General features: G+C 32.4%; 1 protein-coding gene across 3 annotated transcripts in view; it reads right to left on the bottom strand.

Moving 5' to 3' along the window:
- Positions 1-1,554: 1,554 nt before the first annotated feature.
- Positions 1,555-12,479, bottom strand: part of LOC134685369 (uncharacterized) — a 33,998-nt gene continuing 23,073 nt past the window's right edge. The window contains exons 3-8 of one of the 3 annotated variants that reach the window (XM_063545071.1): positions 10,436-10,525; positions 6,049-6,172; positions 5,065-5,192; positions 4,353-4,474; positions 3,096-3,255; positions 1,555-2,603 (exon numbers count right to left, since the gene is read on the bottom strand). In XM_063545071.1, coding sequence (XP_063401141.1) covers positions 2,392-2,603; positions 3,096-3,255; positions 4,353-4,474; positions 5,065-5,192; positions 6,049-6,172; positions 10,436-10,525 — 836 coding nt within the window. In that variant the 3' untranslated portion in view covers positions 1,555-2,391. Of the gene's footprint in view, positions 2,604-3,091; positions 3,256-4,352; positions 4,475-5,064; positions 5,193-6,048; positions 6,173-10,435; positions 10,526-12,479 lie in introns of all 3 variants that reach the window. The other 2 variants (XM_063545073.1, XM_063545072.1) reach the window with 2 other exon arrangements.

Raw genomic sequence — 12,479 nt, 5'->3', positions numbered from 1 at the left:
CGGATTAGTAATATCTTTCTTTATCAAATACTATCGTAAATAATATAAACTCAAGCGTCTAAATCACTTCTCTTTAGAAAGGAAGTCTATTTGTTTAAATTTTTGTTCATATTCACTCGAAAACAAGTGGTCCTACTCGAAAAAGCCCGATCAAATCACTCGAAAAACTACCATCCTAGCCGGACACCATACCTACCGTGGTATAACAGCGCACACATTTTCTGCAACACCTATCACATTCCCATTGGACCATAGTTCGTGTTGTTTATTCTATAGTTTTCTATGTTTAGTCATGTGTACTATTGTTTTTCTGTTTGTCTTTTTTTCATTTTTAGCCATGGCGCTGTCAGTTTGATTTAGATTTATGAGTTTGACTGTCCCTTTGGTATCTTTCGTCCCTCTTTTATTGATGGCATTATATGTCTTTTTAAAAATCAATAAACGCACAAAAAGCAAACTTGTTGAGCTTTTTTCTGACATAATTAATTATGTTTGTAAGAGACGATGACTGATAATAGTGCTTCGATTTTAACAGAATCTATTTTGTTCGTTGACTAACGTGTTATTGACATCAACTGATCGTTTAAAATGTTACAATACAGCTTATAGCAAACACATTTAAAATAGACAGCACGCTATTTGGCAGCGTTATTCCCCTAATAAATACAGAAATACATCAGAAATACATCAATTGTTCCTTCCATGACAGAAAGAATCAATATCATATAAACAACATTTTACAAATTTCCAAATCCTTCAATTTAAAATGAATTAGATAAGGCATCGAATTGAACGAGAATTAAACAGATTTATTGTTCCAGTCTCAATATAGTTCTTGGGACTTTCATTTAACTTGTTGCTCTCAAATATTTTAAATGAGTTATATGCTAAATGTTATCCTTCCATCAAAAATGTCCAAACATGTGTAAATATTTCATCATCATCATATCTGTAAAAACGTTCATGATGATATTACCTTGATGCGTAATGTTATATGATTTTGCTATGTGATTATGGACTGTCCGAACTGATTTTCCTCTAAGTTTAGTATTTTTTTATTTTACTTTTTTGTAGCCAAAGCTAAAGAAGAACGTCATATTAAAATGTTTATTTTATTCTTAACAACGTTAACATTGTTGTCCATACTAGTTTAATATCAGAGGAATTTAACAGACTAATATGGATGAACTATATTACAATAAAGACGTCAATTTGAAGATGTGCACCTTGCTTTGTAAGAGTTCAAGATGACCAGCCTTTCCACTTGAACAAAGTGTACCAACAAGAATGAATCTTTACAGAAATAGTTACCGAAATGTGTAGAGTTGCCATTTGACTTTTTTTTTAAATGGTTGCCTTACCAATGAAACAGCAAAATTGTAAATGAAATTTCAAAAACTCCGAACCAAATGTAATTTTACCCAAAACTTATCCCAGGCATACATTACGTATTTGGCACAACTTTTTGGAATGAGCGTCACTGATGAGTCTTATGTAGACGATACGCGCGTCTGGCGTACTAAATTATAATCCTGGTACCTTTGATAACTATTACTATGAGTTATGCCCATGTATAAATGCATAATTGCCGAATTTTCATCATATAAATAGAATGAATAAAAAAAATACCTTAAATTGCCGCAACCAAATGTAATTTAAATGAAAATATTTGATATTACGTAAACACTGGTGACACAATTTTATACATAAACATACAAAAAAAATCTAACAACAACTCTAAGTACTATTGGTTATAGAAAAATTAAAACACTTAAACCTGCAAGGAATCGTCCACTTTTAAAGAAAATAAAATGTCAATACTTCAGTTGGTACATTGACTGATGCATATTAATAAGCTAAAGTGGCGGCATAGGTGGCACATAGATCGACACATTTTTCATTTATTATTGTAAGGAGATAACATCATGTGATATGATTTGACTAAAACACTAGTACTTCTATCAAACAGTGACCAAATGAATCAGATTAAAGCAAATTATATTTCCCCGGTTTTATCTTTGTTTTTTTTGTTTTTTTTTTTTTTTTTTAATATTACAACCTAGTCTGACTTTGAAATAGTTTGAAACTTCATTGGTTGTTTCTTGTGAGATATTTGACAACCTGTACGTCTAAAATTACACGTCTGTTGACAGACTCTTTGAGTTATTTGAAGTTCAACGACGCTTAATTCGAAATTTCGGGACACAAGACTGAACCATGTCATGTATAAACTTGTTCAACGGCGTCAAATATTCTCCTCTGGCATAAACTTTCGGTGATCCTTGTGATATTAAAATACATGTATGAGCAACAAATCAACAAATTGTCGATGAGTGTATTTAAAATCCTGATAAAGTATGTCATAAATAAGTTCACTGTAGAAGCACACACTCAGGTTTTAGATATGATAAGATCAACCAGTGTGTAGTCTAAGTCAAAAGTACATTCAAGTAATCGTGTCTTCAAATTGTCATAGAAACGGTTCATCAAATTCATTTTGTCTTCAGTTGTGCGGTGATCTTTGAGACTTTCGATCATAGGTTTATGACTCCAAACTCTTGCAACAGATGTCATACACGAGGCCCACATTTGCTTTTCCTGATCTGCAATTAATTATATGATTATAATATTTATATTTGTTGAATTCACACTAAAATCCTACTAAAATCTTATTTATATCAAAAAAGTTCAAGTGTTTTTAAAAGATGTGATGTTACTGCACAATAATTGACATTTCATCAATTAATGTCTCCCTCTGTGATTCTAGAGGTAAACATATTTAAAATCCAAAACCTAAAACAAGCATGGATGAGCTGATCAAACAAAAAAAAACATAGTGCAATAGTTGAATACGCACATAGTCGTAATTATTCAGACTCTATATATACTATTCTGATCTATTCTAAATCTAGATGAATTTTATAGCTAACTGTCAATTGTTGAAGACTTAGTTGAACTCTTACTCTCTTTCGATTGTTTTTTTTGTGACATTGATGTCCTGTCGAAATAGTTCATTGGTGTACCATAATTTCTGACGTTTCTCCATTAAAATTAGACTATGTGGTATTTCTTCTAGTTCAAAGTTCGATACCTACTGTTTTTATTTCCCGGATGCTTGACCGCTGTCCAGTTTCTCATTGTGAAGGATTGTAATTTTAAACCTAATGCAGAAACCTTTGATCCTTGGCAAAACGGTAGTCTCATTTCAGCTTCTGACCGTTGATAAAAATTAATGAGCATATTTTTATTTTCCTCCTGAATAATTAAAAACGAATAATGATTAGGGTTTTTTTTACCTCCAAGTGCAAACATTTCATGCATGTTAAAGATAATGAATCAAAAAGTTATCAAAGATACCAGGTTTTTAATTTGATACGCGAGACGCGCGTTTCGTTTACAGTCAGTGACGCTCATATCAAAATTGTAATAAAGCCAAACAAGTTCAAAGTTGAAAAGCATTAAGGGTTTAAAATAAGGAATAAAATATTGTCTGTCGGTCATTAAAAAGGTTCGACCAAAATGAAGTGCTACCCATTCGGACTACAATTGGAAAACGATGTTATACTGGATAGAAACAGTGATTTAGCTTTGAAAAAGGCCACGCACGGATCCCGGAAAGAGTTTACAAAAAAATAACAAGAAAAAAAACGGATTTTTGAAATATTTGAAAAAAAAATATGAAAATAAAAGTAGGGATTAGTGGGCACTTTTCTTATTGGCACTTAATGTAGTACTTCGTGGATAAAACTAGACGATTACGAATATCTGACAAAAATCAAAACCGGAGTAGCGAACGTTCTTAAATATCGACGAATGCTGTGATCATCTTAGTTGTTTTCTATGTGTTCATCTTTCTCATGCAAATTGATATCGTACAATTGAAAAATCTTAACTCTATTTTGAAAAAAACTTTCAACGAGATTTCAAAAAAGAACAATACTTACAAAAATTTAACACGTGTAAAGAGTGAAACTATCGAATCAAAAAGGAATGTTTTATCCCCAGTTTGTGTTCGTGTAACTAAGTCTTTCATCTTTTTCTTCAAATATCTGTTGTGATTTGTGTAGTGTTACCTGCTTTTCAAGGTTTTCTATGGCGTTATCAATTTGTTTTCGATTTATGAGTTTGTATATCACTTTTGGTATGTTTCGTCCGTTTTAAATATGCATTGTGAAATGTGATATATTTGAGTAGTGCCTATCCCATACCAGGAGCCTACAGGGCATAATGGTTTACTTTCTTAAATTGTGAGTTGGATGGAGAGTGCCTCATTGGCACTCACACTACATATTCTTATTTCTATAAAGTACAATGTTATTTTAAAAGTGCTTAATCTTCTATGATTATATTACCTTAGATATAAATCCATCTTGAAACATTTTCTTTTGAACTTCTGACACTTGCTTGTGGAACTCTAATGAACCATATTCTCCTTTGTCATCCTTTACCAAACCGAGCAGATACATTATTCCACCTGAAAACTAGCAAGAGTACTTTAAATAGATATAGGAAGATGTGGTATGAGTGCCAATGAAACGATTCTCCGTACAAGTCATAATTTATAAAAGTAAACCATTATAGGTCAAGGTACGGTCTTCAACACGTAGCCTTGGCTCACACCGAACAGCAAGCTATAAATACGGAGCCCCAAAGAATAACTAGTGTAAAACGTTTCAAACGGGAAAACCAAATATTAAATCTATATATAAAAAAAAGAGAAACGCGAAACACTTATGAACCAGTACGAATACGTGGTTACGTAGTGGTTATCTTATAATGGTAGGTAACAGCTTTAATATAGAAAGTAGTATGCAAAAATATTGTACTAAAGAAGTTGCTCTATTTTACCTCAGGCAAGACATTCACTTAAAATCCCCTGACCTGTATATTTTGCATATTCAATCAACTGTTTTGGAGTTCAACTGGTAACTTTTGCTAATTTGTTTTTAAAGAAACAACGAAACATTCGTTACTGTGACGGTAGTCATATGCCTTATTTGATATAATTTCTAATACTCAAGGAGTGAGCGTTAGGTTACTAAAAATACAAAGTGTGAAACATACCACGTTTTAATTCTTTTCCTCGTTGGAGTAGGAATGATTCCCAGTCCTTCTCGGCTTGTTGGGCAAATTCTTTCTGTTCGCTCTCGTTAGCATCATGTACGAACATTCCATTTTCTATATTGCAAGGTCTGTTCAGAAGAAGCAAAACATTAGTTTTGTTTTCATTTATTTTAATTTGGAATTTACAAAAAAAATTAATTTCACACGTTAGTTTTCTTAAACGCTTTTAGATGCTTCTCTTATTCACAATTGTGAGTTAAATATGGCTTTTTTATTATGTATTTTTTTTTTATCAATCTCCTTAGTGCGAACACACATAGTGTTGTATTTTAATCTCGTCTTTATTTTTGATGAAATATTTGTTTGCATATGGATATCCTCATGCGTATTTTCCTACATAGCAATTGAATTAAATTGCAATTAGATGCCTCCTAAACATCACATATCATTCGAACAACAATTCTAACCTGTCTAATGTACAACTCGGGTACCATTGTCTTGGAGTATCTATTTTTTTCTATATCATTTCGTTTTATAACATGGAATACATCTATTCTGATTCTGGCAGAATTCTTAAAGATCATTGGCAGTAATATGCGCTTTTGTATGGTGTACTACTATATGCATATCAAGTAAAATAAGCACTTAGTAAATTGATAATCTCAGTCCCTCCTTTTTATCAGACTAGAATTTTGTCCGTATTTAATAGTTACTCTTGTATGGTCATGTTCTCAATTCTTCATCTCAGTTTTGCCAATGGAATCTTTCAGAAACCATGAGGCAAACCAATAACTGATATTTGTTGAGTATTGATATCATGATAGCGATAATATTGTTTAACACTAATGGCTTCGTACCACTATGATGGAAAGCAATAAAGTGGAAAATTTTATAAACAGAACCAGATACATTTATTATAGTTAATCACTTAGTCCTTCAAAGATCAAGCATGTCGTTTAAATGAACAGATAAGATACGGCTTACCTTTCTGACAACCAATGGTATCCAAAGGTTGAAAATATCAAATGTATAAAATTTGACGGTAAACATTGTTTATACATATCCTTGGAACACACAGCTTGGTACATATTAAGTTGATTATGCTTGCCTGGAAAGTGAACAAATATTTATTAACTTTAAATAGTAATTTGCATCTGTTTTAATTGTGACTTTGTTCTTGCACTTCTGTAACTGATGCAATGGGAGTCCGAGTTGGTTTATGATATGCCAATGTATTGTTGAAATTCACCATGACAATATAAGTTCAGATAATATTGTTTTCTATCACAATGCTATGTTCTCAATAAGAATAAAAACATTGGTAAAAATCGCAATAAAAGCAAACATAAAAAGTAATCAGAAGGATCATAAATGTATTTATATGCTGGAAGAACAATCAAATGACATGGGACAGCCGGAGAATAATATGGCCTTCAAAGATGGTTGATACGAGCATCAAGAATGTTTTTTGCATGTTCTAAAAGTCATTTTTCTTTTTGGCAGACCGTGTTTTACATTCGTAACGCCCATATGTCTAGAAATAAGTGTTTTCCAACATTTGACACTCGAACTTTTCAATTCGATCTATGCAAAAAATAATCGAAAAGCATATGATAGATACATATCAATGGTAGCAGAAAATGTATCACTCTAATGGATTGAAATTCTTGTTTGAACCACCATTTGCAACTTTTGTGACATGTTCATCCATTCCCCTCTCCCCTCCCCACGTTTTCATTATTTTATATCAAATAAATGCAGATTGCTGCCATCATATTCACCGTTTTACTATTAGAGATTAATCTATGTTTCGTCGATCACTTTTCTGTGTAAGAGTTATCTTCCCGAATAGATATAGGAAGATGTGGTGTGAGTGCCAATGAGACAACTCTCCATCCAAGTAACAATTTAAAAAGTAAACCATTATAGGTTAAAGTACGGCCTTCAACACGGAGCCTTGTTTTTCTTGCTCTGATATCTCACTCGCATTCATTTAAATAGTATACAATGTGCCGTAACAAAAATATTCAAGGTTACTATATATAGTAAACACTTCTAAACAGACCCAATTAAGCAGAAATATTTACAAGTATAACCAATGTCACTAAGTCGAGGATTCAAATGGGTATTTATAAGAAACAGTTTAAATACCAACAATAAGCAAAATTATTGATTGAATTTGTCAAACAAGTAGAGCGATCTGAAGTAACAGCCTTTGCTTTAAGCCTTCTGTAATTTAATTCGTAGTTTTAACCACCAGATCATATTTCTTTGACGGTTTTTAAGTATATACAAGTATTATCTGCGGCACTTTTTCATTATGTTCTCAGTAACCTTTTATCATTTAATCCCACAAATGGATTGACAATTCGACATCCTTTAAGTTAGGTTATCAGTAATTCAGTGATTGTTTCAGATTTAAAAATTCCGAATATTTTTTAAAGGCGATTTGATATACACATTAAAATAAGAATATGATATATGAAAATCCTCTACCACAGACCAAATAATATAGAGATAACAACTATAGATCACTGTGCAGCCTTCAACAATGAGCTTTACTTTGAGCGCTTTTCGCTGATTGCACCTGCATCTGGTCACAATGAGTGGTGTACACAGATTTTTGGTATACATATTAAGGCGCAGCTTTTTATTTGGAATAGTTAGTCAACCAGCTTTCAATAGTGTACCTATAAACGTCACATAAGTTTTTAAAAAGCCGCTTTACATTATAAGCCTCTTATGGTTTTTTTTTTACCCCTGAATAAATGTTTGCCTTATATTAAATAGCAGATATAACTTGAAGATTTCGGACATGTTTTACATGTCGAAGATATTTATATTCTGTTTTACTAGAACTAGTACAAATGTATGACGCCTAACGGATAACTTTTTTTTCAATCCGTTCATGTCCGTTAGACGTCCGTTCTTATCCGTTAGACGTCTAACGGACATATCGTTGCATGTCCGTTAGGCGTACGTTTTATACGTCGACGTCCTTTCTGTCCGGTGGAAAATTTTGAGCATGTTCAAAACTTTGAACGGACGTCCAACGGATAAATTGTCGTTACGTGTCCGTTATACGTCCGTTGGACGTCTGGAAGATAAATTCACCAACGGACTTCTACCGGACGTTTAACGGATAAAACGGATGAGAAACAGACTTCTACCGGACGTATAACGCATAAAACGGATGATGAACGGATCTGAAACGAATAAATGCCAATTGAAAATTTCGCGTCAGAAATGCCAAGTATAGGTATGTCAGAATTCTTAAGGTTCGTGAATTCTTATTATTCATAAACCAGCTAAAACCAGCTACACAGAAACATTTTGAATAGTTATGCGATTTACATGTATTATTATTGTCGCCTTTGATTTTTTCGTCAATCTTGTTCGTCCCTTTTATCCGGTACGCTTCCGTTAGGTGTCCGTTTAATGCGGTACTCGTCCGTTGCATGTACGTTCTACATCCGTTCTGTCCGGTACGTGTCCTTTTCTCGTACGTTGCATATCCCGTGTGTGTCAGTTATGCATCCGTTCGGTCAGTGCATCAACGGACTCCAAACGGATATAAATTTTTGTAAACTGACAACTTTTATTTTCATACGTTAGGCGTCCGTTCGTGCTATCCGGTAAGGTGTGACCGAGGCTTAACAGTGTTTAATACATTTGTACTAGTCATATGCAACTATAACAGTCATAATAACGTTCGATAACTCTGCATGCGACTGGTTCAAATAGGATTTTATTACTGGTTACCTGATGAATTATTTAAAGAAAATTGAAAAATATATTTAGTTCACCTCGGTTTATATCCATTCGATGTCTTTTATGAATATAAAATAATATTTCAAAGAATTTCATTGATAATCGGACAACACAAACCGGCATAGGTATTGTCAAAACATGCATCTACATGGGTATTGTCAAAACTTACATCGTAATTAGGTGCCATTTTTGCTTTCTTTGATCACGTTGATGTTATGACTTAATTAATATCTCCTTAATCTAGCTATGTCTAAGGCTATTCTTATAGTTACAATAACGTGTCATATTTAATTGCAATATAAACAGTGAAAATAAATTGAATTATGTGCATTAACAAAATAAGTGTCGAACATCCTCTACATTTGAAAATTATTTGTTCGCCATTTTTTCAAAATTTTATAAAAATAACAACAGCATGTTTAAGCTGGATAAAAAGGAACCAATGTTCGATTACATGCTGCTTTAAGGTAAGACAGTGACTGAAAACGCCAGCATCCAACAGTTATTTAATTTTCATTGTAAAAATCGTACAAATTATATTTTTACCATGTCGCCCCACGCTGTCAATCTGGTCGCCATCTTGGAAAATAATAGCAGATTTTCTGAAAATGGCTTATTTTCTAATCAATTTGGAAGGGACATACTAGAAAATTAAACTATTCTATATACGATATTTCAAATATTTATGAATATAATAATAAGCACAAAGACCCACAATTATTCCATCTGTTTTGTTTAAATCGCAATTTAAGGCTAAACACGACAGAAAATCCAATATTTATCGTAGTTGTATGATTTAACAGTGTGAACTATCGAGACAACAAGACAAATTTTTAAAAGCATTTGGAAGGGAGAAGATCAAAATTTAAACTATTCCAAAAGGAATATTTATATTTCTAAATATATGAGGAATTACTACAAAGACCCACACTTTTAGTATCATAAACTTAAAGTAATGTATTTCATCGATTCCAGAAAGCCCCTATGCATTTCTATACAATTTACTTGGGCTTGATACGGGTGATGTGTGACGTCACAAAAGTCACGTGATGACTGCTATAGTTGGATATGTCTAGTAAAACAGAATATAAATATCTTCGACATGTAAAACTATTGTCCGTGTGTGTATGTTTATAATTTAATTTTGGATGTATCACGTCTTCTGATTGGCTGACGTTATTTTGTTATGAGCCCATAGACATAATTTAGTCATGTGACCGTGACGTCATCAACGTTTTTTCATGGTTTTCTACGGATTAAAATGGAATTTAGAAGTAAATTATAAGAAATGACTGTAATATTTTACTGTCTATTCGAAATAACATAAAAAAATGTGGTGCATACTGTTAAATAACCCGCTACGCGCGTTATTCAGTGTGGACCAAATTTTTTATGCTATTTCTTCATAGACAGAAAAAATATTAAAGTCATTTCTTATAATTTAATTATAAATTCCTTTTTAAATTACATCACTGTGTAATTAGTTTGTGATATCCTTTTTGTAATAAAATCTAACGGTTACATAAACTTCCAAAGCAAGTGCGTATGTATATATGAGATAACAATGTAAATGTATTAAGTAATTTATGTACCAACTTACACTTAATAGTGTTGAAGAGACTACTGAAATCATTATTTGGATGATCTTCAAATATTACAAACATCTGTCTTGAATGCTCATCTATTTTTTCTGAAAAATATACTCCAAATAACAACAATCAGTATGTTAATTAGCAAAAGCATTTTTTTATTTTTTTTTATTTTAGGCAAGGGATTTGCACCCGTGCTATCGGGATATCCAGACAACACCATCTGCAATGTTTCCATCGCTCTAGACCATTCGGCCACCCAGACTGAACTAAACAAAATAACCTTTCTTCGTCATTAGAATCTAGAGTTGGCCTTTAAAAGCCGACTATGCGGTATGGGTCTTTTATAACTGACTATGCAGTATGGGGTTTGGTAATTGTCAAAGCCCGTACGGTGACCTATGGTTGTTAATTTATGTGTCATTTGGTATGTTGTGGAGAGTAGTCTCATTGGCAATCATGCAACATATTCTTTTTTTTTATTTTGACACAGTATATGATATATTAGGCACGAAGAGGGAATTGATTGCCGATTAGATAAATTATCAATCGTTAAGGATCGTAAGATACAGTCACATAAATTGTGATAAAAATGTCTAAACAAGTTATAACTCTACGCCAGATCCACCCATTGGATAACCAGCAAAGGTGTTAAGGATGTCTGTCTAAAGAAAGGAAATTACAAAGAAACCAAGATTTTCAGTAAATGTCAACCATTTCAATCCCATTTATATCTAACATTGGCACATTGACGTATATTTTGTTTTATCATATGTTTAGTAGTAAATACAGTAGTTTTGAATATGTGATAAATAGCCTGCTGTTTAAACCATATCGCGCAACTTTGATGGGCACCCTTTATCGCATACCCTTTATCACAACCCTACCCTTTATCGCATACCCTTTATCACACCTCTACCCTTTATCACACCCCTACTTTTTTTTTTACCTAAAGTAAGTTTCTTTTGCTTAAGAAAATTTTTCCTCAAAATAGTCAATTATTTGAATGACGTCTTTGTTTGGTATGTGACGTCAAGAATGTCAAGTTTTCATATTGTATGTGACGTCACAAACGTCAACTTTTCATATTTTTTGGCACACTAAATGGAAAATGCAACTATAAAAAATACAAAACGCACAAATAAATACAATAAAAAACAAAAAAAATTAAAACAACAGCACGCAAATTGTAAGGTAACCCAGGTTCTTCGGATAAGTAATTTCAAGCAGTTCTTTTTTTAAAAAGCCTTTAAAACAAGACAAAAGTAAATCAAAAGTAGAACTGAAGGTAACCCAGTGATATAGAACAGAAAACAGTTCATATAATATAATACTCTGCTGTTGAAATATATGATAAAGCGTATAATACATAGAGAATAATACATGGCAAAATCCGTATCATATGTCGTATCATCCCGAGACATCAATATCAGCCCGAGGGCCCTTAGGCCCGAGGGATGATATTGGTCGAGGGTGATACGGCATGTGATACGGATTTTGCCATGTATTATACGCTTTATCATATATTTCAACAGAAGAGTTTTATATTATATGAACTGCTTTCTGATCCATAGCACTGGGTTACCTTCAGTTCTGCTTTTGTCTTGTTTCAAAGCTTTAACATAACTGCTCAATTATTTATACGAAGCACCTAGGTTACCTTACAATCTGTTGTTTTGAAAATATTTTGTTTATTATTGTATTATTGAGTGTTTTGTATTTTTTATACATTGTAGTTGCATTTAGTGTGCCAAAAAAATTGTTGTAAAAACTTGATGTTCGTGACGTTACATACCAAACAATGACGTCATTAAAAAATTGACCTATTTTTTTTTTTTTTTTTTTTTTATATTTTTTTTTTTTTTTTTTTTTAAATTTAAAAAAAAAAAAAATTTTAATAGAAAAAAAATTCTTCAGCAAAAAAACCCCAAAAAAAACTGACTAAAGTTTAAAAAAAAAAAAAAAAAAAAAAAGGTATGCGATACGGGTTTTACCATGCAATACGGGGTATGCGATACGGGTTTAGCCATGCGATACGGGGTATGCGATACAGGG

This window comes from Mytilus trossulus, chromosome 9, assembly GCF_036588685.1.
Source record: "Mytilus trossulus isolate FHL-02 chromosome 9, PNRI_Mtr1.1.1.hap1, whole genome shotgun sequence".
Classification (NCBI taxonomy): domain Eukaryota; kingdom Metazoa; phylum Mollusca; class Bivalvia; order Mytilida; family Mytilidae; genus Mytilus; species Mytilus trossulus.
Note: the sequence above shows the minus strand (reverse complement) of the source record. Positions and strands in the feature narration are given on the sequence as shown.